The sequence below is a fragment of the Mesoplodon densirostris genome, chromosome 18 (assembly GCF_025265405.1).
Source record: "Mesoplodon densirostris isolate mMesDen1 chromosome 18, mMesDen1 primary haplotype, whole genome shotgun sequence".
In the NCBI taxonomy this organism is placed as follows: domain Eukaryota; kingdom Metazoa; phylum Chordata; class Mammalia; order Artiodactyla; family Ziphiidae; genus Mesoplodon; species Mesoplodon densirostris.
This window is the reverse complement of record NC_082678.1, coordinates 46,618,363-46,645,737: the sequence shown is the minus strand read 5'-3', so window position 1 is coordinate 46,645,737 and position 27,375 is coordinate 46,618,363. Positions and strand designations below refer to the sequence as shown.

Below are 27,375 nucleotides of genomic sequence, written 5' to 3'. Positions count from 1 at the left end.
TGTTTTGTTTTAACTCAAGAAAGGGCTTTTATTATTTTTAACTCACTTCCTAGGAAGTTAATTTTTAAAACACTCTTATGGAGTTTGTCCATCCCTTGTGCTACGTTCGGAAACAATGATGCCAACCCAAACCCTCAGTGATGGGGTGAGCATGGGCAATGAAGCCGGGCCCACTTTTGAGCTCTGCGAGGGGGGAGCGTGTCCCTGAAACCCCTACCCTCCAAGGCCCCAGTGCAGAGATGCTCAGGGAAAACGTGCTGATCCGTGAATGGCCTCCCACGAACTCTATAAAAGTGCTCTTAAGAACAGTACCGAATTATTGTTTAAGCCCTGGGTTACAATGCCTTAGTGCAGAGGGGCAGGGAGAAATGTGGACCCAGTGACAACTGGCCGCGTTCTGCTCAGAGCCTTAAATAAATATAGACACTATATTACAGATGCACGTGCTGGTGCAAGACATGCTGTGTGCAGCAGATGGGCACGCACGGGCGTGCGTGCATGGAGAGGCGATGTACACCCACAGGCACAGACACACACGGGATGCAGCCTTCCTCCAGCCCCACCTCCTTCCCTTCCAAACAGAGTGCTTCTGCAGCAGGAACCCCGGGAGGGTGACTGAAATCTCTTGTCTGGCCCATGTCTTCAGGGCAGGTATTTGAGTCCTGCTTTATGTTCCTTTGGGGGTCAGTCTCTTCAGCATTTGGTCAGTCAAGGCCAAGCCAGCCAGCCAGGCACTGTTCCCAGAGAGAAGTCGGCTCCAGCTCTGAGCAGGCGGGATGACAACTGCCCTGGGGTGAGCCAGCGGCAAAAGTCCCACCTCTCCGTGGCCACCTGCCAGCGTGCACACCCCACCAGGGTTCCGGCTCTAGCGAGGCCTCCAACCTGGGCAGTTGGTCCTTCATCATTGGAATGTGAGGGCAGCTTCCAGGACCAGATGGGGAGGCCAGTGCTGGATCGAAGACTTGACTTCAGTTACTTCAGCATCTGCAAGGTCACAGCCCTGTGAGTCCAGGGCCCTCGGTCGATGTCAGCCCTGGTTATCTCTGGCAGCCACGGCTCTGGGGAGCCACGGGGGGAGGGAGGGAGGCGGGCAGGGAAGGGTGGTGTTCCTGGTTCGCGCCTCTGCTCAAAGCCTCACTCAGCCCATCCTCCAGAGGGTGAAACATAATCCGGGAAGGTCAGTCCAATCCACTTGGCTGCCAAGTGATGGTGGGTATGCTGGGAACCACCCAAAGCTGGAGGAAAGCTCGATACGTGTTCCCAGGCAGAGCTTTGCACCTACCTCCCCCACCAAGTTACCAAAAAAAAGATAACGAAAAAGGAATCTGGATTCTCCAATACCGGCCCCCGCCCCGGTGAGGCCCAGGAATACCCACCAAGGGCTCAGAGCCTCCACGTCAGTGTTCTCAGTAGACAGGAGCTCTGGCAGCACCCCCCTGAGGAGGGCAGGGTACACCCCTCCTTGTGCAGGTGGCAGCTGAGCCACGCCCACCCGGCCTCTGCAGTGGTAGCAAACGAGGCTTCCACCTGTCATCTTGGTTTCCTGCCTCCTGCCCCTGGGCCTTGCCAACCAGCCGGTGAGGTTTCTAAGGCACCACGGGCACCCAGCTTCCCCAAAGAATGGGTCCCGCCAGGGAGAGCCAGGACGAAACAAAAGGCTTTGTGGGAGCCCTACCCCCCCAAACCCCAGGTGACACACATTCCGATGCTGTCCCTGGACACGCACTTGCGGAGGTCATGCAGCACGACAGGGGAGGAGGGCCGGGAGAGGAGCCACAGTCCCCAGCCCCCTGCCCGCAGGGGCAGCTGTTGGCATGAGGGCAGTGGGCCTTTGGAGGCGCAGGATGAGCGTGCTGCCGGGCGGCCCTGGGCGCATGCAGGGGCTCAGGACGCAGACTCATCTTCTTGGACGCCGGGGAGCTCCGGGCTTTTGCCTCCTTCACCACACCCATCCTTCCTGTTGAGGGGACACCAGAGGCAGAGGGACCTCAGGGGTCAGAACATGCATGCACAAGGACACTCACACACACTCACAGGCATTTATATCCACATATCTCAAATCCCCCCTCACCTACTTTCTAAGCTCATCTCAGTCTCACCCTCCCACATTGTGGTCCCTTGCTGGTTTCCTCACCCCTAGTCTCAGCCCACAACCCTCCATGGCTCCCTACTGCCTGGAGACGAAGTCTAGATTTCCCAGCCTGGCTTCCGGAGCCTCTCCAGATCTGACCTTCCTGAGCTGACTTCCCTGCATCCTCGAGGACCAGGCAGGTCACAGGCCTTCTAGGCTGGCCTAGATCAGCCCCCACGGTCCTGGGTTGAAGGGCTTTGGTTTTGCATTTTCTTTTCTTTGTTCACAGGACAGATTCTACCTATTGGTCTCAGGATTCTGTCACATATTCAGTAGATTCCTGTATCAGCTTTTTTCCCCTAAGACCTTTTTTTTAAAACATGATCAATGAGTGGATTTTGATACCTTTAAAAAGGATCAATCCCATTTAAATCTACTGTAGAGTTTCAACAGTTATCCCGAAGCATAAAAAACAGAGACAATCAAGGACAAATGTTGGTACTCTGATGAGGTAAAACCTGCTTTTCAAAATTAAACTTGAGCCACAGAACTATAGAATGTTATAGCTGGGAAGTATTAAGCCCAATCCCTTCACAGTCCAGATGAAGGAACTGACCTGTCTCCCCATTAACATGTCCATGAAAGGACACGATTGCCTTGTTCAGTTGTACTCTTGATGCCCAGCCCTGTGCCCTGCGGGGATGCGTCCCTGGCCTGAACCACCACTAGGGGGCGCCTAGTCACAGACACTGAGCTGGAGACCAGACGTCCAGGTTCGCGCCTCACAGTCCTTGTTCTGCCTGCTGTCCCCGGCATAGTTAGTAATAGCTTCCTCTTTCTTTCTCAAGAGGGGCTCCATTTGGACGCAGAATATGTGGTCCCCTACACTATGCCCAATTCCAGCATCGCAGCCTGCAGATCTGAAAGAGCCCAGGGAACCCCTTCCCTAGGACTGGCCACCTCACAGAAGAGACAGGGAACAGGAAGTAAGCTTTGGACAGTCGAGGCCTCTCCCAGGCCCCAGAGCTCACCCCACTCAGGCCAGGGAGTCTGTCAAGAGGAGGGCAAGAGGTTGGTACATGGACCTCCCTGGGTGCAAGCAACCTCTGGCAGGGAGCAGACACCAGCTTGTCCACTATGATGGGACCCCATATGTCTGAAGAGGGTGGTCTCACACAGACGAAACGCACATCTGGGCCCCTGGACGGCACAAGTGAAACTGCTCCTTCCCCAGAGGCCGACGTACCTGGACGGCGGCCGCTGCTCACCTCCCAGGGGAGCACATCTCCTCCGCAGAGAGGGCTGGCTGGCACAGCCCCTCTGTCCCGCAGCTCCCTTCGCAGGCTAGAGGAAGGCGACCCAAGTCCCAGGACCACATTCTGGTCCAGGACCCCCTTACTGTTTTCTCTCTGCAGGTCTGTGCGCAAACTCCAGCAGGCCTTGTCAGCATCCCAAACTTTTATTTCAGTGGAAGAAGGTGGAAACGCTGAGGGCAAGGCTCACGGAGGTCTGGGGAACTGCTTTTCTGCCCTCCCCCAGGAGGTGGCGAATGTACCTGCTGGGCTCTCAGGCGGGAGCCTGCAGCACTGGGGGTTCCTCTTCCCTGGTCCATCATTGGCATCACCAGTCTGCCTGTCCTTACTTGCTGAACAAGCATTTACGAAGTGCTGACTGGGTGCAAGGCCTCGGCAATGGCCGGATGTATAGCACAGGCCACTCGGGAAGGCAGCCGACCCACCCCGCCCCCAGACCAGGAAGAGTCAGCAGAAGTGTCCCTCCCTCCACACACAAACCAGCTTCTACAAAGAGGTCTGCCTGCAAACCTCGACTAGGCTGCCGTGGGCTGAGAACAGAGGTGCAGACAGGGCCCTGCTCTGAGGCCTGGCCGAGTCCCCAGGCTCCGGGCTCAGCCTGCACAGCCTGGGGATGCTGAGAGTGAGGGGAGGGGCCACAGCCCTCACCCCACTGCAGGAAGCACCCTGCAGGCCTCAGCCCACCAGTACTTACAACGATAAGCTTCCCGGGGCAGACATGGATCGCTCTTCCCTCCGCGCCTGGGGCTCAAACGGGTTCCCAAAGGAACGCTTTCTCAGCATGGACTTAACCAGGATCTGGGGAAGACACATCAGCGTGAGGAACACAGGCCCCCGGGTTCCCAGACGCACTGGCAGCCTCCACCCTGACTCCCGGACGGGGAGGCTGCTGGGTGGGCCCTGCTGAAGCTCCCTTTCCTTGGGCAGAGCAAGGAAGAGCATCCCAAGCAGAAGAAATGGCAAGAGCGCGGAGGGGAGTTGGTTGAGGGTGAATTCCGGGAACGGCGAGGAGCCCGATGCATCTGGTGCGTGGCGGGCACAGAGGCCAGGAGCAGACCAGGAAGGGTCTGCAATGCCAGGCTGAGGGCATGGGGAGCGCAATTAGGAAATGCCTTCTGGCTACACAGGAAGGATGGAGTCGGGAAGAGGCTGTCCCAGGGGCCAGAGAGGAGCTGCGCAGTGGCCTGGGGGGGATGCCAGGAGGGGACGGGCTGCTGTGCCCTGGCTCTCTGACTTTGTCCCTCCTCCCGCTACAAGAACAGCTCCATCCTCCTGCCCACACGCACGCATATTCTCACACACCAGCATAGCATCAGGGGTGTCTTAACTTCTTCCCTCCTTCCTTCTTCCTTCCAACAGAAAGTATTTATTGAGCGCCTACATATGCCAGACACTATTCGAGGCACAAGGACCACAGTGAGACCAAAATTCTCGCCCTCATAGAGTTTATGTTCTAGTTGTGGGGACAGGTAATAAATAAGACAGAGCAGTAGAATACATGTTAGTTAGTGGTTAAGGGCTCAGGAGGAAAAAATAAAACAAGAAAGGGGGATAAGGTATGACAAAGAGGAGGTTGGAATTTTCAACAGGGGGCCAGGAAGGTTCACTCATTTCTCACTGAGAAGGTGACTGTGGAGTGAAGACCTGAAGGGATGAGGAAGCGGCCCTGTGGACATCTGGGCCAGAGGACCCCAGGTGGAGGGAAGGGATGTTCAAAGGCACTGGGGCGGCAGCTTCCGTGGCATGTGGTCAGAGTGAACGGAGGGAGGAGAGGAGGTGGGCAGGGGAAAGGGGGGTAGGCAGGCCATGCAGGGTCTGGCAGGCAGTCAGGCGCGTGGCTCTTACTCGGAGAAACATGGGAGCCTGAGTGAGCAGGGTCTGAGCTGAGAAGGGACACGACCAGGTCACTGGACCACCCTGGCTGCTGAGTTGAGTGTTAACTGTAGTGGGGGCAAGGGTGGAGGAAGGGCAGGGGGACAACCTGGGAGGCGATTCCAGTGGTTTAGAAAAGAGAGTATGGTGGTTAAGACCAGAGAAGTGGCCGTAGGGACCCTACGGGAGCTGACGATTCCTGGGACCCCATACAGCCCTGGAGCTCTGCAGAGCACAGGACTTTAGCCCGCTGGCCCTACTGGACCCCCTAGGGAGGCATGAAGTGCACAGGCCAGACCCCATGCCAGGCACAGGCCCCAGCTCGCTCTCCTGGCCTTGTGTTCACCCCGACCCACTGCGAAACCTCAGCGCAGGGCAAGCCATGGCTCTCAGTGTCCCCCCACAAAAAAACCCAGATGGCCATCAGGGGCTACGTTAATAACTTCCAACTGTTAACATGGGAGATGTCCAGAGGAGGATGCGAAAAGCTGAAATGTGAGAGGAAAGCGGAGGGAGCACACAGGTGGTGTCTGCCTGACACGCAGGGGCCCCGGGACCACGTCTCCAAATCAAAGGCGTGCTAGGCCTTTTCCCTCTCATGTCCTTGGCACCTAGTCCAGTGCCCGGAAAATAGCAGAAGCTCAATAAACGTTAGGAGGAAAGGGAGGGAGGGAAGGAGGGAGGAAGGAAGGAAGGAAATGCTTCTCTGCCGTGGTGAATGCTGACACTCAGTGAGGGCAGTATATTTAAACCATGCGCTCTCCTCACCACACCTCCTGGTCTCCCTACCACGAGGCTGAATAATGTGACCTTGCTCCTGTGGGCCTCTAGTGGAACAGTGGCCTCAGGGGCCCAGCATCCGGGCTGGCCAACCAGGAAGCCCTCTGCCCCCCACAGGGCCCAGCACAGAGCTAGTCTCAGGCAGCAGCCACGCCCACCCCCCCAGGCTCTCCCAGGAGTCGGTGCCTTCCACCGCCATCCTCTTACCACTGTGGTCCAGCTGGGGATGAGCTTGACTGAGTTCTTCACCTCCTCCTCGGTCACCTCCACCACGCTGCAGTGCTCCTCCTCCGAGGGAAGGGGTTCCTGCCCATTCTTGGTCACCCAGGGATGCAACTGCGGAGCAGAGGGCAGGGTGGGTCAGGGCCACAAGCGACAGACATCGGCGAGCGAGGGACCCAGGCATTCCACCAGCCCCAAAACCCCAAACCCCAACCCAATACACAGACGTCCCCAGTGTAAGGCTCCCCAGAAGGGGAAACTGAGGCCTGTTTTCTGTGGCCCAGCCCAGCCCAGCACCTCTGGTTCCCCAACCTTGATGTCTGGCACCCCAATTCTTGTTTCAGGGTTCTTGTCTAGCATCTTCAGGATTAAGTCCTTGAGCTCTTCGCTGACCTTTGGCCTAAAGAAGGGGACGGAAGGAGACGAGGGAGAGACAGCTGATGGCCCTCTGCGTCCCACCTCTCCATCCCACCCTGCTCCAGGCTCCCCCGATCAGTGCGCACCAGGGCAGAGACACCACCGACCCTCCTTCTCAGAGGGCAGGAGGGACACCCCCAAAGGTACCAGGGTGGAAGGAGAGAGTTCCAGAACAAGCGTATGGATATCCTTCTCCCCTGAGTACGAAGTAAAGCAGTCTCCCTCAGGGGTCAGAGGTCACAGACACAAACGGGGTCCCACGGGTGCTGGACACCCCCTGGGAGGCAGAGATGGCACGGATAATGCGAGAAGAGTCGCTTTATGGGACCCCCAAGAGGCCTGCGCCCCCACTCACCATCTTATCTTCTCCTCCACCTGGGAGGCGGCCAGGGAAGATACCCATTGGACAGAGGAGGAAACCGAGGCTCACCGCCACCCAGAAGAGGGAGGGCAGGGGTGAGACTCAGGGGGAGGAGAGCAGGACTCAGCCCCGCATCAGCTTCGACTGTCTCTGCTTAAACTTCAGGCTTTGATGCTACTTAAATTGTTGGGAGAAGGAACCTACTCTCAGGGCTATGACCTTGGCTCCCTCTGCTGTCCTAGATACTTAATCCCTTTTCAAACTCCTGGGCTGGGGAGAAGGATACACCACAGGGGTGAAAGGCTGGGAGACAGGCAGTCACGGGAAAGGGGAGGAAGCCAGTGCCGTGGGGATGGCGGCAGGGAGCAGGGAGCCGGCGGCAGGTGAGCAGGTGGGGGGACCCAGGGGTCCTGGAATGCCCGGGCCAGGGCGTGCCTCTTCTTGTGGGCTTTGGGAAGCCTTGGAAAAACTTTCAGCAGGCAGCATGGTGAGATCTGTTGCGCTTCATCAGGGTCACTCTGGCCTGACTGCGGTAGCTGGACAAGGCAGAGGCCTGAACTAGGCAGGGGGTGCCGTTGGCAATGGAACCAAGAGAAATGTAAGAGGTGGACTCAGCACGGCTTGGGGCCGTACAGGAAGTGGGTGCGAGAGGCAGGGACACCCGAGGACAACTCCCATGTTGGTTTCTGACCTGGGCACTCTGCGCAGATGGTAAAAGGGCCCTGAAAAGTGAGGCGCTAGGGGACTCAGGCTGGCTGCCATGGTAGCTGGCGTCATAATCGGAAGAACAGTGGATGGGTGGTGAGGCCTCTCCAAACAGTCCTTCTGGGCTCAGAGACCTCAGTCACAAAGGAAGGGGCAAGGGGGAGGGAGTGGCTTCAAATCCCAGACCCACTAAGCCTCCACTTTTCCATCTGTGAAACGGGGGAGCGCACTGGCCTCGTGAAGCACCCCCACCCCGTGTGGAGAAGGTGGAGGTTCCCCGCGGGTGCAGGGTCTGCATGGGGTTGATGCCACTGACCTCCTGGAGGCCTTCAGTGAAGAAGCAGGATGAATGTGTGACCTGGGGTCATCCCTGCCCCACTCCCAGCCTCAGAGTTCCCATCTGTTCAATGAGATCCAACCCAGATGTCTGAGACCCCGCTCACATCTCCCTCCATTTGTTCCCAGGGAGCAGCACCCCAACCTCCAGATCTGCAGGTTGGGGTGGGGCCCGGAAAGGACAAAAGCTCTGCTAAAACCCAGACACCCTCCCTGGGGGTGGGCGGGGCCCGTGGTGGACAACTCACTCCTCCGGGAACACAATGGCCTCATTCTTGATCTTGCGGTGCAGGGCCAGGATGAAATCATCGATGAACGGACACTGCGGTGGGGAGAGACAAACGATGTGGCGCCCAGCGCCTCAGCTCGCTGCGGGCAGCTCCGGGCTCCTCGTCTAACTCGTTCAGGTCCTAGCCCACAGGAGATGCTCAACAAACGTGGACTGAACAAATGAGTGCCTGACAACCACTCGCAGCAAGGCCTGCACTGCCAGGGCCTGAAGTTTGGGAACATGTTCCCTGAGATTCCCTCCTGTGCCTCAGCACGGTCCCTGGAGCAGGAGCACCTGCGGACAGGGATGTCGGCACGTCAAGGTTGGGTGTCCGGCCTGACCCAGAGCAGAGGTCAAGGACAATTTGTTGCATGAATGAATGAGTGGATATGTGAATGAATGAACAGCACCATCTACACCTCCCTTGGGATGTCTGCTGTCCCAGGACTCCTGCACATGAATCCATCCCCCCAAGGGGACAAGAGGAGAACAGAAAAGTCTCTTTTCCTTCCATCTTCTCTGAGCTGGGTGGGCTCTTTCAAAAGTCACTTCACTTAAGGACACAAAGGCAGGGCCTGCATCTGTCCTGCATCCTGGCCCAGGGTGCCCAGCCCAGGGTGCCCAGCCCAGGGTGCCCAGCCCAGGGTGCCCGGGCTGCCTCAGCTCTGCTAGCCCACCCAGCACTCACCTTCCCGTAGACAAAGCAGTACAGCGTGACCCCTGTGGCCCACACGTCCAAGGCCTAGAAAGAAACAGCTCATATCAGTCCCCCAAAAGGAACTGACACCCCTTGGTCAGTGGGCCATGGGAGAGGGCAAGTGGGGAACCTCCTTCCTCAGTCATGTATTCACTCAACAAACACTCCCAGGCCCCTCTTCCATGCTGGACCCTGTGCTGAGCACTGGGGACACAGGGACAGCCAGACCAGGGCCCTTGCTGTCAAGGGTTTCCAAGTCTCCTTGGAATGGGCCCAAACCAGACATGTTTCCAACTCAACAGGTACAAAACCCCCTTCATCTACAGGGTCGCATTTGCTGTACGCACGACACAGACGCACCCCAGAAACGACAGTATATGTGGAACTTATACTCGCTAAACCAGCTCTGGCTTTGAGAAGTCATCCCTCTTCCTGATGATCCCCTGGAAAAGCCACCATCCACCTTCTTTCTGACACCAGAACAGCCCCTGGCCCTCAGCTACCTCCACAGCCCCTTGGGGCTTCCCTGCACCCTTGAATGTGCCCTCTCTCTACAAGTTCCTCCTCTGGAGCCCCACCTCCTCTCCTGGTATCCACTTTCTCTCTTATGTGAATGATTCTCAAATCTCTGCCTACGTATTCCTGCCACAGATGCCTCATCTGAATCCAACCAGGGAACACCAGACAAACACAAACTGACATCATTTTACAAAATAACAGGCCTGTTCTCTTCAAAAATGTCAAGGCCAAGCCGCTTTTCCAGATTAAAGGACCCCAAAGAGACATGACAAGTGAATGCAGTGACTGACCCTGAATCAGATCCCGGACCAGAAAAAGAAAAGGCATTAAAGGACAGTATGGGGACAACTGATGAAACCTGAATAAGGTCGATTAGATAACAGTCTTTTATCGATGATAAATGTCCTAACTTTGATAACTGTACTGAGGTTATGTAAGAGAATGTCCTTGTTCTCAGAAAATATCTCCAGAAGTATTTAGTGATAAAGGGGCATAATGTCTCCAACGTCTATAAATATAGGGAGAGACAGTGAAAAGGTAAATGGGACAAAATGTCAATAATTGGTGAATCTGAATAAAAGATATAGGGGAGTTTTTTGTATTATTCTTGCATTTTTTCTGTAAATTTGGAATTATATCAAAATTAAACGTTAAAAAAAAAAAATCTCTATCTACAGCCGACTCCTGAGCTCCACACTCACACACGTGTCCAAGTGCCTCTCGACCATTTCCTCCATGGCAGGACCACAGTGGGGCAGCCAGTACTTCACAGGGTAGAGCAGGATGTGCCCGGGGACACACAGAACCACAGTCCCTGCTCAGAAACCTTTGCCACTGCCTCTGTCACTTAGGACAAAGCCCAGACCCTTAGGACTTCCAGACCCTTTAAACACTGTCCAAGCCCCACTGTGCCCCCAGTTCTCTTGTATGTTCTCTGGGCTCCACCTCCTGCTCAAATTCTCCCCATTCTTCAAGGCCTAGTTCAAAGGTTGCCATATCCAAGAAGTCAGGGGAACCCCTGACGTCCCCCCAGACACGAGCTCTCCTGCCCTTGCACCATGACCAGAAGGGCAGGGAGCTGGGCCGTCCAGGCTTCGTCTGTTCCACAGCCCAGCCCAGAACTCAGCACAGAGCAGCTGGCGGGAAGTATCCGCAGGGAAGACTTGGGGCCGTTTTGCTGGAGAACGAGAGGAGGCCCAAGTTCAGCGAGTTTGTCGGACCCCAGAAGGAGGCAAACATGAGGGAGGGGAACATGTTCAGTCCATGAGGACCCTGGCACCCTCAGGTTGGAAATGGGACCCCGTGGCACGTACCCCCACCCCTCCACCTGAACCCCAACCCAGCCCGGGTCCTGGGAGCCACCTTCCCACTGAAGCTCTGGCCGGACTCAGAAATGGCCTCGGGGGCCATGAACGCTGGGGTCCCGGCCGTGCTGGACAGCCGAGCGTCGTTCCCCTCAAACTGGTTGCTGACGCCAAAGTCGGCGATCTTCACGTGCCCATCGTCCCCCAGGAGCAGGTTGGATGGCTTGATGTCCCTGTGGATGATCTTCTGGTAGTGCACTGCAGAGAGAGGCAGCTCGAGCGCTGGCCTGGGGCCCTGCCGCCCAGACACCCCACCTGCTCTCGCCCGGCAGTGGAGGCTGCCTCAAACTCCAGGGGAGAAGGAGCTGGGACTTCCTGTCCCCTGCACACATTCATCTCTCGAGGACCTCAGAAGAGGATTTCAGGGCCCCCTTCTCAGCCATGCAGTGAAGACACTAACCTAGGCTGTTAGTAACAGAGCCAGGACTGGACTCTTAGGAATCTTTGGACCCCAAGTCCAGTGCTCTCTCCATGGCAATCAAGGCATCTGCCACTGAGGGTGGACGTCAGAGGAACCTGGGGGAAGGGGTCCTCCGTAGGCCATCCCTGGCCCTCCCATGTGAGTGTTGTCTACAGGCTTGAAGCCCATCAAAATCTTTCCCCAGTTCTATCCCCCCACCCAGCCTGTCACGGCTGTCCCTGTTCCTCGGACTGAGGGTGGGATTGTGGGGTATCCTGCAGAGGTATCGCCTCAGCCCTAGGGACTCTGGGCTGATGAGGTTTTGGAGGGGGAGGGCACCCCAGGCCTTGGGACTGCCGGGATGAACGTGGCCGGGGTAAGGGTCGGCCCTCTCTAGTAGGCTGAGCGCCCACCCTGCTTCCTGGGTCCAGCACTGCCGGGAAGAGACGGGCAGCTCAGGCTGAGATGGCCAGCGATGTCCCAGCAGAGAAAAGGCACTGACCTCATCCCACAGCCATCCACTTATGGGCTCCCTGCTCAACAAATACGTTCCCCTGGACCAACAGACCCCAGGGTGTTAGAGAGGAGGGAATGGAATGGGAAGGAGGGAAGGGGAGGGGGAAGGAGAAGGAGAGGAAGGCTGGGGGCAGAGGGAGTGAGCATCATATATTAACAAGAATAACAACAGGACCCATGGCCCTATAGCAACTGCCTCCTATGTGCCAGGTAAACACAAAGCATTTGACACACACCCATCAGAACACAGAGGCTCAGGAGGCTGTGTATTTGACCATGGAAAGTGGGCTCAGATTCTTATCTCAAACCCTGGCATCGCCCTTGAACTCCCAGCTCTTTATCCACATGGATATCCCATAGACATCTCAACATACACCTCAGTATCTGTCAATCACATATTTAATTGAGACCTTGATTTCTCTTGTCTGCAACCCCCGCCCCACCTAAACACACACACACACACACACACACCACCACACAAACAGAACAAAAGCTCTGTTCCTCTTCTAGTCTTTCCCATTTAGTTAACGGCCATATTATCAGCTGCTCAGGCCAAAAACCTCAACTCCTCTCTCCTTCAGACCCCACATCCAATTCATCAGCAAGTTCTATGGACTGGACCTCTGAGATATATTCCAGATCCGACTGCTTCTCCTACCTGCATGGCTGCACTTGCCCCGTCTGTAAGAATCAGGCCTGAGCCTCCCCGACCACAGGGCCTTCCCAGGGCAGCCTCAGCTCTCCCTTCTGGGGGCCAGAATCACAAGGCGGGTCTTCAGCACCGGGTGCCACCATTTGTCTGCTCGTCCAGTCCCTGGTGCTGACCAATTCACTCCAGAAAGCCCTTCATCATGGTTAGCTGGGTCTTGATGAGGCTTTACCCAAGAGCCAGATGGGATTAGCTTGTTTTTTTCTGTTTTTTTGTTTTGTTTTGTTTTGTTTTTTGCAGGGAGAGAGGATGGGAGACAACAGGCCCAGGACAAGAAGTGGGTGGAAGCCGAGCTGGTATGGGGTTGTGTCTGCTGCCAGCCACACCAGGGTGAGGTGCCCCCTTCTCACACCTCTAGGCCCTTGTTAGGGACTTTCTGCAAAGCCCTTCCCTCTCTGTGCCTCAGTTTCCCCATAGGTACAAAGACAGCATTAAAATGAAGGCACTGCAGTGGCTCAGATGAGATACAGACATTCACTGCAGGTCAAACTTCAGCTGGTCCTCACCTGTTCCCCTAGGGAGAGAATATGCTTCTGATAAACCAAGCTGAGATTTCAGAGGGATGGGCTGTGCCCCACTCCCCAAACCAGGCCAGAACCCTAGGTGCCTGCGGGCGCTCTTTGCCCCATGACCAGTTAGTCACCCAGTGCTGCCCACCTCACCTCGTTCACATTTGCTCCCCGCTGCCACTGCCCTAATCCAGGCCTCACCATCTGTCATTTGGGCTGTAGAACCAGCCTCCTTCCTGACCAACTGGTGGGCTCTTGCCCTCCATCCAGCCACCATATGCTGCCAGACAGAGCTTTCCAAGACACAAATCCTATCACTCCCCTCCCCTGCTCAAAGCCCTCAGGGGCTCACAAGGCTGACAGGATAAAGAAAGTCCTCTACGGAGGCATTCCCAGCCCTCGCGGTGCAGCCTGGACAGCGTTTACGGCATCATCTTTCCCTTTCCCTGGCTCCCAGGTTGGACTTAACCAAATTGAACTTCTCCCCAGTCTCAAATAGTACTCCTCTCCGTGCCGCTGTCATGCAGTTCTCTCCGCCTGGTGTACTCCCTCCCACCATGCCTCAAACTAGCCAACGAACTCCTACTCATCTTTCAGGACCCTACTCATAAGTGGCCTCCTCCAGGAAGCCACCCCTGGTCCCTTAGTGCTCTGACAGCCCCTGTGCCTCCCCAGCCTTGGCAGGCACTGCTTAGGTTCCCGTCCCTCCCGCTAGGCTGCAAGATCCTTGAGATCACTTCTGGGTCTTTGGCATCTACACGCCCCCAGCTGGCACTTAGTAGGTACTCGTAAATGGATAAATGAATGAATAAATAAATTCCACAGATAGAGGATAAGCGAACATCCTCCCTTCTGAGCTCTCATCACCTTAGGGCCCCTCACAGTGAACGGACCCTGCTACCACCCACTGGCCCCATACCAGGACAGACTCTTCCTAGAGCCGCTGGACATAAATTCCTTCCCACAGCTCTTGAGGCCCAGTGGAGAGGCTAAGCATGGCTAAGAATTCAGCAGAGGTGAGATACACGCTGAACGTCCAAGGCGCAGGCGGACGCGGTGACGACCAGGCGCCGCGAAGGACCTGGCGCATGCCCAGTGAAGTCTGCCGCCACCCTACCTGTTCAGGAAGTTTCGGCCCCGCCCACAGGCCCATTTCCCCACCCCCAACTAAAGATGATTGGTAGATCAGCACTGACTGACAGGAACTGCTCAGAGCCTGCTCAGCCTGGGCTCCGTCTCCTCTTGTGTCCCCTCCACTCCCACCGGGTCTCCAGCCCCAGGGGTGCAGGCAGCCCCTCACTCACAGTACTCAAGACCCAGAATGATGTCCCTCAGGTAGAGACGAGCTTGCTCCTCGGGGAAGGGCTTGTCGCAGGGCACTTCCATGACCGGCCTATGGGGAGGGCGGGGAGGAGGGATGTTTCGCCGGAATCAGGATGAGTAAAGGCAGATGTCAGGTGGAGGGGAACAGGGACTGGGCCGTACAGACCCCTCAGGACGTTTTGGGAGCCCTCTATGCTCGAACGGGTCCCTAAAACCCCAGATAGTAGCTTCTTCTCCCATATAATGAAAATTTGAAAACACACATAGATGCAAATATCCCTTTTCAATCACTACGATTTCAAATTAGCTTTATCTTAATTTCTGATTGGCTTGGTATTCCTTCTTCTAAGTACTTAATTATTTATAATCAAACAGTTATGAAGATGCCATTTAGGGCAGTGTTTTCAAACTGTAGGTCCAGGACCAAGAAGGTCATGAAATCAATTCAGTGGATGCCTACTGCTTTTTTTTTTTTTTCCTAATTAAGTAGAATATATCAGAGTATATCACATGTAATACACTGTTTTATAAAACTTTGGTTTCAATTACAGATATGGATGGCAATGTAAAACTTGTATTTCTTACTTTGAATGGAGGTCAAAAATGCTGAAAGCCCCTGAGTCTTAAAAGGACACCACTCCCTGCCCCTTCCCCAAATTGGTCTTTAGGTAGCCCCCCAGGCAGAGAGACAAGTCACAGCCTGTATTCAAGGCCTTGGCAGTTAGGGCCCCCAGTCCACCCAGCCCCGTGCCCTTTACTGCATGTCTGCTGTTCTTCACATACCCTGAGAAGGTCAGACAAGGCAAACATGAGTTACAACCCTAGATTTCATCAGTGACTTGCTGTGTGACTTTGGGCAAGCCACTTACCCTCTCTGAACCTCAGCTTCCCTTCTTGTAAATGGGAGTGAATGGGGTCCCAGCTGCCCAACTCACAAACTTGTAAAACTGAAAGAATTCTTTGTGATATGAATACAGATGAGAGTTGAGTTCCATCTCTATACTTTTGCTGGAGAAATATTCCTTTCTTCTCTCTCTTCTCTATCAAAATCTTCTTTCCAGTTCTTCAAGGCCTGGCTCAAAACCCACCCCCTCTTCCTGAGGCCTCCCTGGCTATTCCAGTCTCACTGACCCCGCCGGCCTTCAAAGAATCGTCCTCTTGGTCTCTCGTTCTGCCCCCACTCCCCAACCCAGACCACAGCTCCCTAAGGACAGAGCCTGGACCTCTTTTTTTCACTAGAATAGCTGACCCTAGGACTAGGGATACAGGGAGGGAATGGAAGACTTGACCTGCCTGATCGGGATGGGGAACTCACCCCTTTCTCAGGAGGTCAAACACTGAAAGAAAAGAGAAGAAAAGAAGAGTAGGTAAGGTGCAGCCAGGCTGAAAAAACAGCCGATGCCAAGGTTCCTCCCTGTTCTGGAGGGTGGGAAAGGGGGCAGGCATCCAGGCATACTGAGGGAGGGATAGGACAGGGGTCCCAGGGTATCAGAGGAAGTAACTGAGAGTGGGTCGACTATGGACCTGCCTCACGAGATTCTCAGGTGCCGAGTGAGGACCATCAACATAGACCCCTTTTATAGGGGGGTAACTGAACCTCAGAGAAGGGGAAGGAATTTTTCTACAGGTCATAGAAGATAGGCAGGTAGGAGAGGTAGTGGAGGCTAAAGACTTGGCCTCTGATTCCTAAGCCAGTGTTCCTTCTGGCCCATTCCCCGAGAGCTGCTAAGCCCAGCCCTGAATCAGGCACCAAGGACTTAAGTAATAACAACAGCATACTATTACTAATAATAGCTAATGTGTCTTGTATATAATAACGCATTTACTTCTCACATCAATACTATGAGGTAGATACCATTATTATCCCCATTTTACAGGCGAGGAAACTGAGGCACAGAGTTATCAGATAGGGTCTGGGAACCCACGTCACATAGCCTACTTCCTGTATCTATCTGATCCACCATCTCTCCGATCAGTGGAGTGGGGGCTTGGGAATATTTGTTGAATCTAACTGGATATTCTGAGCCTGGCTCAGCAGGGCTGGGCAAGAGAATCTGGGCCTTGAGAACATGTGTTTCCTCCCTGCCCCCAGGAGGTCAGTGCATTGCACACAGCCCATCTAAACGTCAAGTGTGTCCCCGGGGAGCACTCAGACCCACCGGGGTAAGCTGCTTTGGGGATGAGCTGGGTCACTCACCCAAATAGAGATTGTCCTCAGCTGGGTCATCCAGGACCTGGTGAGAGGGAGCAGACATGAGAGTGAGTCTTGGGGAGTTATGGGGTGGGCATCCCAGGCGTCCTCATCCTCACCAGCCCTAGGACCCCTAGTGTGCTCCACAGCCACCCTGGACGATGGAGCAGGAACTATGCAGGCACCAGGCAGATGAGGCCTCAGAAATCACTGGCCCCGACCTGGGTTCACCACACGGCACCCAGCCCCTCTTCCCCTCCTGCCATGATGGGGGCTCACTTCTTGCCTCTGGGGCAGCTCGTCCCCCTCCATGAGAACTTGAGAACATCCCAGACCAGCCTGAACTGACCCCAGAAGCCTCCCGGCAGTCCCCACCCCAATTCTGGCCCTGCCCTTGGCGTATTTCCCTCAGCAGGATCCCTGGCTCCGTGCCAAGTGCCCCTGCATCAGAGGCTACTCCACAGGCCTCACTGGCTCACCACCTACCTCAATCAGCTTGACCACATTCACGTGGTCCAGCTTCTTCAAGATGGCAATCTCCTGGTACACCCGCTCCAGGGGCAGCAGCTGCTTGGCTGGTCCTGCCTGGACAGCCTGGGACCCTCTAGGGGGAGGGCGACCTGTGACCAGGAAGGGGAGTCCAGCCAGTTGCAGAAGGCTGGGCCTCGCCACGGCCCTACGACCAGCCTCAAGCAAGAATCTTGCAAGACCATGGCCTTGGCCTCAACCCCCCAAGCACAGTCCCACCACCAGGCCTTTGCTCACGCTCTCCCTGTCTACCCCCAGTCCTAACAAAAACTAGTCTCCGAGGTCTCCTCCTCCTCTGCCCCCAGGCCAGGAGCTCCCAAGCCCAGGACCAGACAGATACGTACGTGGAAAGCCATACTGCTTCAGTAACTTCTTCTTGGAAAGAACTTTCATTGCCTGAGGAGGGAGGGGCAGACATGTCACTTGTGTGAAGCCACCAGGGGTTAGAACAGGCTGGGTACATGTGGACTGAGGTCCAGAAAGGCACATGAGCATCTGTCACTGGCACTGAGGATATGGACTGGCTACAGTATGGGGTTAGGAGGTAGCCATATCCAAACCTAGGCCTCACCCCTATTCCCCGCAACAAGCCTTTCTAGAGCTCTCCCCTTAGAGGCATCCAGCCTCTGCTTGCATATTCCCAGGGTCAAGAAGCTCATTCCCGAGAATTCCCTGGTGGTCCAGTGGTTAAGAATCTGCCTTCCGATGCAGGGGACGTGGGTTCGATCCCTGGTCAGAGAACTAAGATCCCACATGCCACGGGGCAATGAAGCCCACGCGCCACAACTAAAGAGCCTGCATGCCGCAACTAGAGGGAGCTCACTCCGTTCACAGGCAGCCTTGCCCTCTGTCTCAGCACAGCCTCTGCCCACCCCCCCAGCCTCCTAGGGCCCAGCTTGGAGGGGCCCTAGACTCACATAGTGAGTCTATCCCCAGACTCACATAGTGCCTGTCTTCACTTTCGTTGTAGGCCAGCCTCACCACGCCGTAGGCACCCTGCAGATAGGCACAGGTCAGCCCCCGCTGGACAGGACAGCCTCCCCCAAGACTAGCCCAGGAGAAGGGGAGCCTGAACAGCTCCAGCCCCCTCCTCCCGCTTCCCATCTTCACCCCTGCCACCAGTGGGCATAAATTTCAGGCGGGCAGGGAGAGGGCTCCTATGCCCTGGTCACTGCTCCTGCCCGGCTCAACACAGCTCTATGCCTTCCCCAGTCCCTTCCATCAAAAACTCTGGGGAGGGGACTTCCCTGGTGGCGCAGTGGTTAAGAATCCGCCTGCCAATGCAGGGGACACAGGTTCGAGCGCTGGTCTGGGAAGATCCCACGTGCCACAGAGCAACTAGGCCCGTGTGCCACAACTACTGAGCCTGTGCTCTAGAGCCCGTGCTCCACATTAAGAGAAACCACCGCAATGAGAAGCCCGTGCACCATGACGAAGAGTAGCCCCCGCTCACCGCAACTAGAGAAAGTCCGCGCACAGCAACGAAGACCCAACACAGCCAAAAACAAATAAATAAATTTATAACAAAAACAAAAAACTCTGGGGAGTCAGGAATCAGGAGTCATCTCCCACCCCCCACCCCAGGTGTTTCCTATAGAGGACAAAACTTTCCCCACTTCCAGGCTAGGACCTTTGTGGGCCAGCCTCACATTCCCAGAGGAAGAGAGGGGATTTTGCCAAGCAGAGGATCTGGACAGGCTGCCTCCCCACATCCCCCAGACAAGTTCCCACTGCTCCTGGCCTGCCCCCAGGCCTACCTTGCCAATCTCACTCTGCAGCTTGTACTGGTTCAGCTGCACACAGTCCTGGTGGGGGAAAGAGAGAGGATTTCAGGTAAAGCTTGATCCAGAAGCAGCACTGCTCCCACTCCAGGAGCACGTCCAGGGCCCCATCCTGGCCCCAGGCCCCTTGCTCCCAGACCCTGGGTCTCACCAACCTTTCGAGTTTACATAGGCAAGTGAGGTAGTGCCAATGCCAAAAGTGAAGCCGAAAGTGACAAGACTTGGACAATGTTTGAAAACATGAATGGTGAAGCATGCCTATGCTTTGCTCCCTAGGAGTGGTGGAAAAATGCACTGATTCCTACCTGGATGCTGGGGGCTGGGAGACCCTGATGGGAGAAACCCATGAGCAAGTATTTCCAGAAGCAGCTGAATGAGGAGACTGCATGGACAAGAAAGATGAGGAGAGCCTTGGGGACAGGAGACCAGAGCCCTGGCTCAGGCGTGAAAAGCTCAGCTTCTGAAGCCTGTAGATTGCTCAGTACTTGGGTTCCCTTTCAGATCTAAGTGGCAACGACGGAGCCCAGAGCCTGGAAGCATGCTGGCAGCTTCTGAGTCAGAGCAGACTCTAAGAGGCAGGATGAGAGGTGGAAGGCTCAAGCTGGGGAGGACTTGGGGGACAAGAGGACACACTGTCTATCCTCAAATCTCTAAGAGGACTTCTTGGGGGAATAAGGGAGGGACCTATTTCCTAGGCCTGGACCGGGGGTGGGAATGGTGAGACTTACAGGAGGCAGCAATTGGCTCAGATGAAGCTCCCCCGGGTGGGAGGAGACCATGTAGTGAGGTAGTGAGCTCCTCAGCTCTGGGGGTATGCAAACCAAAGGCTAGACCGCTGTGTGGCAGGGATAGGAACAGCAAAGGGTCTTTTTTTTTTTAATTTTTTTTTTTTTTTTTTGCGGTACGCAGGCCTCTCACTGTTGTGGCCTCTCCCGTTGCGGAGCACAGGCTCCGGACGCGCAGGCTCAGTGGCCATGGCTCACGGGCCCAGCCTCTCCGCGGCATGTGGGATCTTCCCGGATCGGGGCACGAACCCGTATCCCCTGCATCGGCAGGCGGACTCTCAACCACTGCGCCACCAGGGAAGCCCCAGCAAAGGGTCTTCACTGAGGACTACTGAAAAGCTCGTGGGCACCCCCTAGCTCTGCCCCACCAACCTCTGCGTCCGAGATGGCCACATGGTGGGACTCGATGGTGGGTCTGCGCCATGCCCGTGGGGAGATGTGGCTGGCAGGCCCTGTGGCGTAAGGCCCAGCCTGGGCCTCGAGGCAGCTCCCCGCTGGCCGCTCCTGCAGGGAGAACTTCCTGGCCGAGAGGCCGGGCCGGGCGGCGGGGCATCTTGAAGTACCGCCGGGGATCACGGAGGCAGCTTTGCCCCGTGGTGAGGGGTCCACGCAGTTCCTGGCGGGCTCCGGGCTGCCATCGGTCTCCTGCAAGTGGGCCACATCCATGGCTGCCACTCGCTCCACCAACTCTGCCCGAGGGTCCTGGCAGCAGACCGCTGGGCCCCCCTCCATTGCCACAGTCAGCCGGTTCCTCTGTGCAGCCTTACTGGGAACCTGAGAAAAGAGGGCAGAGAAGCCTTCAATCCTGGCCACAGAGCAAGGAGGTCAGATTTCCAGGCCCTTCTCCCATCGTAGCCACAAACTGTGAGTCCCATCTCCGTGTCTTTACCTGGCCTGTTCCCTCTGCCTGGGTTGCCAGCATCCAAACTCAGGTCCCCCTACTAACTAAAGGAATTCCAGGGACTCATCTGGCTCTGCTGCACACCAGCCCTCTAGACCTCAGTGTCCGCATCTGTAAAACAGGCACAGTCACATCAGCCTTCCTGGCTTCACAGGGAAGCAGGGAGAATCTGATATTCTGGAGTCAGGACAGACAGACATGGGCAGAACACTGGAGGCCCAGCAGTACTGGGAGAAGCAGGGCCCCAGGTCAGCTCAGGCCCCCAGCCAGCAGACAGCCCAGTGACTCACAGCCCCACCCCCTGACAACAGAGCATTCCAATGCTGCTGCTGCTGTTGTCGCCTGGAAGCTGAGCTGGGTTCCTGATGCTCCAGGCCCACCCCCCTCCACCCCTCACTGCTTCCAGGAAGACTTCCCTGGGTCTCCAGCCTCTCCCACCCGTCTCACTTCCTCCAGGAGACCCCTCCAGGGCCACAGGGCAAGTCTCCCATTCCTCCCTTCCCTGCCCTCGCAGAGCCGGCAACCCAGGACAGGGTCCATTAGAGGAGGGGGCTGCTACTTTGGTTACTGTGAAGAGAGACTTCACTGCACTTATTTCTCCTGGTTTTTCCTTCCAGTTTATTCATGTGGCTAAAATGTTCCCCACATCTGTTCAGGCTGAGATGCTCCCCCTGGCCTGGCCTTATATCCACACTGGCCCTATTGCAGTCTGAGCCCCCATCTAGGCTCCAGGCCAAGGGCTAACTCCAGCTTGAACCCCAAACCAACCTCCAACATCCAGTCCCAGACCTCACACTCGACTACAACTCTGGGCTGAACCCTGACCCAGGGCTGAACCCTGATACTCAGGCTGGGACTCCATTTCTGCCCCAGGCTGAGCACTGGCCCCACCCCACTCGATGCCCCTCCCCTTTCCTGGACCAGGCTCAGCATCTTCTCAGGAAAAGGAAGTAAATGGACTCCTGACCCTCTGCCCTTCCTGTCTGGTGGTAACTTGCGCTGTCACCACACAACAATTTTGAGAACATGGTCTCCGTTACACCCCTTATTCCCCCATCACCTTGCTTTGACAGATGTCAAGGAGGCAGGTTTCACTGGAGTCCACTGGCCACAGAGGAGCCTGGGCTGGGTTCCAGTCCTGCCTGCCAACCTACTGTGGGCCCTGGGCAGCTCCTTCCTGACTCTGAGCCCTAGTCTCCCCATCTGTACCACAGATGCAGGACCTTCCCAGATTCCTAAGGCCACAGCAAAACTTGGAGATGGATTGTGGGTAAGGGTGTGGTCCAGATCCCCTGTGCCTGGCACACAGTGTATTGTATGAGTAGAAGCCTGGTGGAGCTGATGTTGGCATGCAGAATGGAAGGGAGAAGGGAAGTTAGACTGGCGACATGAAAAGACATGGACACTGGACCTAAAGGAGTGAGGGGAGTGGGGGTTGGTGAGGCTAGAGCATCAGGGAGGCCTCCCTGGAGGAGGTGAGAGTGGCAAGTAGGAGTAGAACACTGGGGAGGACGCTCTGAAGTAGGTGAGGAAGGGAGGAGGGCTGGAGCATCATGGAGGCCTCCTTGGAGGAGGTGGAATGGGATTAGAGCATCAGGGAGGCTTTGGGAACCAGATGGTTGCAGGAAGGAAGAAGCCAAGGCTAAAGGGAGCCCTACAAGCCTGGCCACCCTGTAGGTGGCTCAGCCTGCTGCCCCTCCCCCTCACTCTGTAGGCCCTTTTTCTCCCACCAGAATATAAACTCCACAGGTTAGGGCCCTTGTCTGCCTCGTCTCCATAAGATTACTGGCGTCAGCAGCAGTGCTTGGCACAGAGGAGCAGTAAATATTTTTTGAATGAATGAGTAGTTGTCATAGTGATCATTACAGTCCTGGTCCCATTAGACAGATGGAAAAGCAGAGAGGGGAGAGGAGACCCCAGGGAGCCTCAGCCGAGCCCCTGGCAGGGAACGAATGGCAGTGTGTGGAACTCCTGTCCTCCTGTCCACAGCAGTGACCGAGGGGACTGAGAGTCACCACAGGCAGAGGCCACAGGCTGGCCTAGCCATCAAATTTGCATAAGATTTCCCTGAGGCTGTTACCCCAGCCACAGCCCATCCTCCTTCAACTCTCTTTCCCTCTTTTCTCAGACTGGGAAAGTAGGGCCCAGCAAGGGGTAGGGATGGGTCTGAGGTCACACAGCAGGTCAGGGCAGAGCCTTCCTGCTCCAGTTTGGGGCCCTGTTACCTGGTTGAGGACCCAGGCTCTGAAGCCAGGCTGCCAGGCTCCGCTCCTTCCTGGCCATGTGCCCACGGGCAGGTGACTGCACTCTGCGCCTGGGTTTTCCCCATCTGCAGAATGAGGTCAACAGCAGTATCATCCGCCCGCGGGGCTGTGAAAAGGCGTGAACACCCTTCCCGGGCTCAGAACCAGGCCTGCCACTAACGAGGCCCCGTAAAACGGAGTTGTGCTGCTGTTGTTGTGATTGCCTGGGACACGTGGTGGCCCAGATGGATGCGCGGGCGGCACAAGGCAGCTGTGAGGGCTGACGTCAGGCCCTCCGCCCTCCCTCCCGCCTGGATCAAATTCAGGTGACTAAGCACGTCTGTGCAGGCGGCGCCTCGGGGAGGCCCCAGGTTCCTGCCTCGTGTCCAGGCGACAGGGCCGTATGTCCGTGTGAGAGAGTACGAGTAAGCAGGGCTGTAAGCTCGGGGTGATAGTGTGTGTGTGTGTGTGTGTGTGTGTGTGTGTGGCCGGGGGCAGTGGAACGCACACAGAAGGGCATCTGCACGGAAACAAAAATCTATGGGTGTGGTCTATACTCGTGGATAAGTGTGTTCATGTGCATTGTGTGCCTTTAGGTCTTCGTATATGTGTGCCCCAGAATGGGGGGGTGGGGCCTGCGCCTGTGGGGGCCATAGCAATCTGATCCCACAGAGTCAAGTTTGAACTTCCCACATGGTCAACAGTCTACCAGCCTGGGGCTGCCTGCTGGGCTGGGCTGTGTGTCTTGGGCAGGACCCACCCCTCTCTGGAGGCTCACCCAGGGGGTCTCTCAAGGCCCTCTCTAAGCTGAGGCCTCCGTGCACACCACGTATAAACTGACTCAGCAGGTGGCTAGGAGCCACATGGGCAAATAGAAGGATAGACAGGCTGGCACCCAGGCCCAGGGCAGAGCCAGGACTCCTATGGGCATGGGGAGCCTCCCAGGGACCAGCCTGGTCCTGCAGCCGAGAATGGCCAGGCTCAGGCCCTCCCTCGCTGAAAAATGCTACCCCAGTCTGTCCTCCCAGCCTGTGACTGTGCTGTCTGGATGAATCACTGAACTCCTTGGAGCCTCAGCTTGCTCATCTGTGAATTGCACAGATAGCCACCATCATGCCGCCTCCCAGGTCTATGGGAGGAAATGGATGAGACTGTGAACGTTGAAGAGGATTGTGCCTGAGCGACGTGGAGCTGGGATGAGTCGGTGGCACAGCCACCGAGAGCGAGCCCTGATGTACATACAAAGCACAGCCCCACATCTGCCCCCGCTCCCAGGTGGCCTGGCACATTACCCCCTCAGGCTTCTCCTCCCAGGCTATGTCCCTCATCCACAGGTGTCTGGCTATTCCCAAGGGATGCAGACCCTGGCTCCAGACTCTGCTTGGCCAGGCCTCCCCCTCAGGATGTGCCTCATCACCTGGGTCCCTCGGAGGAGGCCCAGCACAGGACAGAGCAGGGGCATCCTGCTCTCATCCACGCTGGTTCAAGCAGCCTCTCCTGTGATGACTTCAGGTACTGGTCAGGCCTCACCCTAAGTTCTGGAAGGCTGCTGGGAACCTCAGGGCAAGGTTGAGCAGGGAACCAGCTATCATCTAGGCAAGACAAGCTGTGGCCCTGGCTGGCAGAGGGCAGGCCAGAAGGGAAAGCTGTAAGGAGGTGGTCCAGTCACCTGGACCAGACACAGAAAGTGGCCTTGACGTCACTGGGCTGCCTCACAGGAGCCATGTTTATGCTCCTGACAAGTGTCTGGATGGCCCTGGCAACGGGTGGCCTCTGTGGCTCCCGCCCCCGCCCAGGATGACTCAGTCCCCTCGAGGGAGGCCCAGGCATCTGTCATGCTCGAGGACGCCTGCTGTGAGGACGCACCCTGCCCCCCCATTCCCAGGGAGGCCCCAGGCACCGAGATGGGCTCTGTGCCTGATTCAGCACGGCAGCCCTCAGCACATCCTGAGCGCCCTTGGCTGATGGTCTCCAGGCCTCCCCCTCTCCCTCTGCCCCTCCGCATCCTCCAAACCAGGTCTGCGCCTCCTCCTCTCCGTGTTCCCTGGCAGCTCGGTTCCAACGAGGCTCCAATTCAACTCAGCATTTCCCCAGGTCTGCTCTTCCTCCTCTGTCCCCGTTGCTGAGACGAGTGGCCCCCCCCCGCCCAGTCCTCCCAGCCCAGAAACCCAGGAGCCCTCCTTATCAGCCATCTTTTCCCTTTTGCCCATCCTTATCCCCCGTAACCCCACACTTACTCTCCACTCTGGCTGCAAGTCCCAAACTGCAGACTCTGCTCTGCTGCCAGGCCTTTGTCCAAGCTGTGCCTTCTGCCAGAACACACCTCCCTCTCCTTTGCTGCTGGAGGGCAGTTCAGACATCTCCTTCCTGATCTCCCCACTGCTGTGCTGGATGAGGTCACTGAGCCCAACTCCTTAAAAAGTCCAGACGCAAACCTCCACTTTCCTTCCCCCGTTTCCGCCACACAGGTCACCGGCCTCCAGGCTCACCCCAACCCCACCACACCCCATCCTCCAGACCAGTTGCTAGAGGGAATATTCCTAACATGCAAATTTGATCTCAGTTCTTCCAGACCTGGCCTTCCGGGATCTTGGAATCTGGAGGACAGAAGAGCAGGAGACCTAGACTCAGACTGGGGCTCACAGGCTAGGGAGCAGCCAGGGACACAGACTTCTGGGACACAAACCCAGAGTCATTCATTCATGCAAGAAAAACTCATTGAGCACCTGCTGTATATGCCCAGGCACTGTGCTAGGTGCCAGGAAATAAAGCAGCGAACCCAAAAGACAAAGTCCCTGCTCTGATGAAGTTTAATTTCTAGTGGGGCAAGAAGCAACAAACAAGAAAGCCAGGAATTAATAGATGGTATGTCAAACAGTACATGCTATGGAGAAGAAATACAATCGTGTCAGGGGAATCAACAGTGAGGCACTGGGGGGTGCTATTTATACAGGGCGATCAGGAAAGGCCTTTCTGATGCAGGATTTGAGCAGAACCTGAAGGAAGTGAGGGAGCGAACAGTGTGAGTATCTGGGGAGGGCATTTTAGGCACAGCAACCGCAAAGGCTGTGAGGTGAGACGGTGCTTTGCACTGTCTGAGGAACAGCAAGGAGGCCGATGTCACCAGAGTTGGGTATCCACGTGTGAGAGGTACCTGATGGCAAGCAGAGTTACACCTGGATGACAAGGCCCAGTCATTCACTGTGCCTGGCCTCAGGGATGACTTCCTGGAGGAGGTGGCTCTTTCATGATTGCTGAGTATGGGTTTCAGAGGAGAGGATAGAAGTTCACACTGCGCATGACAGAGAGCCACTTCCTGGCTGGGGCTCAGGGCTTGGCTTTGGGGGTCTTTTTGGACAGAGACCAGGAGGCCTCGAAAGCCAGAGGAAGGTTCTGAGTAGGGGAGTGACTCGATTTGGATGAGGTTTTAAAAAATGATACCTCTGCCTTCTGTGGGGACTGAGGGTAAGAGGCCAAGGAAGGGGCAGGAGTCCCCAGAGTCTGTGGGCCAGGACACGGTCTGGCACACAGTGGGTGCTCAGTCTGTATGCACTGAAGGAAGGAGTGACGGCTGCACCCTCAAGGACACAAGCTGTGTGCTCCTCCCACTTCCCAGCCCACTTGACAGATATACAGCCCCATATGAGCCCACCGAGGCACAGTCCTGTGACCTGGGACACAGCCTTCTCTACACACCCCTGCACCCTCAAGATACACACACACACACACACACCCCACTCCCGGAGCAGGCGCACGCCGATGTCCGCGTGACCCGCCCGCACACACCACTCCATCCTGTAATGCACACAGGCACACTCCTGTGCCCACGTGACACACGCACACCCGCCTCCAAACACCACACACAGGTCCCTGTGCACGTGTGCACCTTCCGAGCCACCAGTTCTGTGCCTGTCGGGCCGCCGAAACCGCAGCATCCACCTCCGCCGCCCCCCTCCACCCCCGCCCCAACCAGGGAGGACTGCGCAGCTAAAGCCACGCGCGTCGCATCTGTCCCATTCATCCCCCCGCCCCAGCTCCAGCACGAAGACTCGGAGGTGGGCAGTGTGGGAGGAGCGCTCCGCGCAGATCCACACGTGGGTTCACCTGTCTGGGCCCACTCCGCATAGACACGGCCTCCCACCAAGAGCTGGGGCGGGGGTAGCGCGCCAGGTATGGACGCGGTCCCGCAGACCAGAGCTGGGAGAGGGACGCAGACGGCGGGGCGCCCTCATAGATGTGGTCCCGGATGCCGGCGCAGAGAGAAGCAGGCTCCGGGAGGCACCTCATAGACTGGGCCCCGCAGACAGAAGGGGGAGGATCCCCGCATGGACTAGTTCTCTGCTGTCCTCGTAGACGCAGACCATCCTTCTCGCCTGCAGGCTCCGAGCAGACGTTCAGGCGTTCGTCCCCTCCCGCTCCCCGGCCCCGGCCCCCTCCCAGCCGACCCCTACCTCAGCGCCCAGCGACAGTCTCCGCGGCCCTGAGGACGGCCAGGCTCGCTCCCGCGGCGCGCATCCCGCCCCGCCCGCCTATCCTGGGCCGAGATCACGGAGCTCAGACC

At 56.6% G+C, this 27,375-nt stretch overlaps 1 protein-coding gene across 5 annotated transcripts; it reads right to left on the bottom strand.

Moving 5' to 3' along the window:
* CAMKK1 (calcium/calmodulin dependent protein kinase kinase 1) lies at nt 1–27,375 on the bottom strand. Of its 5 annotated transcripts, none has more exons than XM_060082549.1 (17): nt 27,266–27,375; nt 20,560–20,682; nt 20,043–20,444; nt 18,862–18,909; nt 18,047–18,100; nt 17,449–17,500; nt 17,063–17,196; nt 16,583–16,619; nt 15,701–15,722; nt 14,367–14,455; nt 10,927–11,126; nt 9,037–9,090; nt 8,326–8,399; nt 6,571–6,658; nt 6,244–6,372; nt 4,079–4,182; nt 1–1,957 (listed from the first exon to the last, which is right to left on the bottom strand). In XM_060082549.1, the coding sequence occupies exons 2-17, from the start codon at nt 20,590–20,592 to the stop codon at nt 1,885–1,887; spliced, it is 1,593 nt and encodes a 530-aa protein (XP_059938532.1). In that variant the 5' UTR covers nt 20,593–20,682; nt 27,266–27,375; the 3' UTR covers nt 1–1,884. The 5 variants fall into 5 exon arrangements, with proteins under 5 accessions (XP_059938532.1, XP_059938534.1, XP_059938533.1 ...); XM_060082551.1 differs by lacking the exon at nt 27,266–27,375 and adding an exon at nt 22,797–22,826; XM_060082550.1 differs by lacking the exon at nt 27,266–27,375 and adding an exon at nt 21,632–21,695.

Bases quoted from the DNA above. Each gene is read 5' to 3' on its own strand.
- CAMKK1 (XM_060082548.1), bottom strand. From the start codon at position 25,174: ATGTCTGAACTGCCCTCCAGCAGCAAAGGAGAGGGAGGTGTGTTCTGG. The intron at 8,400-9,036 runs GTGAGTGCTGGG...TCCCCACCGCAG, and splicing joins ACTGCTTTGTCTACGGGAAG to TGTCCGTTCATCGATGATTT. The intron at 1,958-4,078 runs GTAAGTACTGGT...TCCCCTCAACAG, and splicing joins GCCCCGGGAAGCTTATCGTT to GAAGGATGGGTGTGGTGAAG.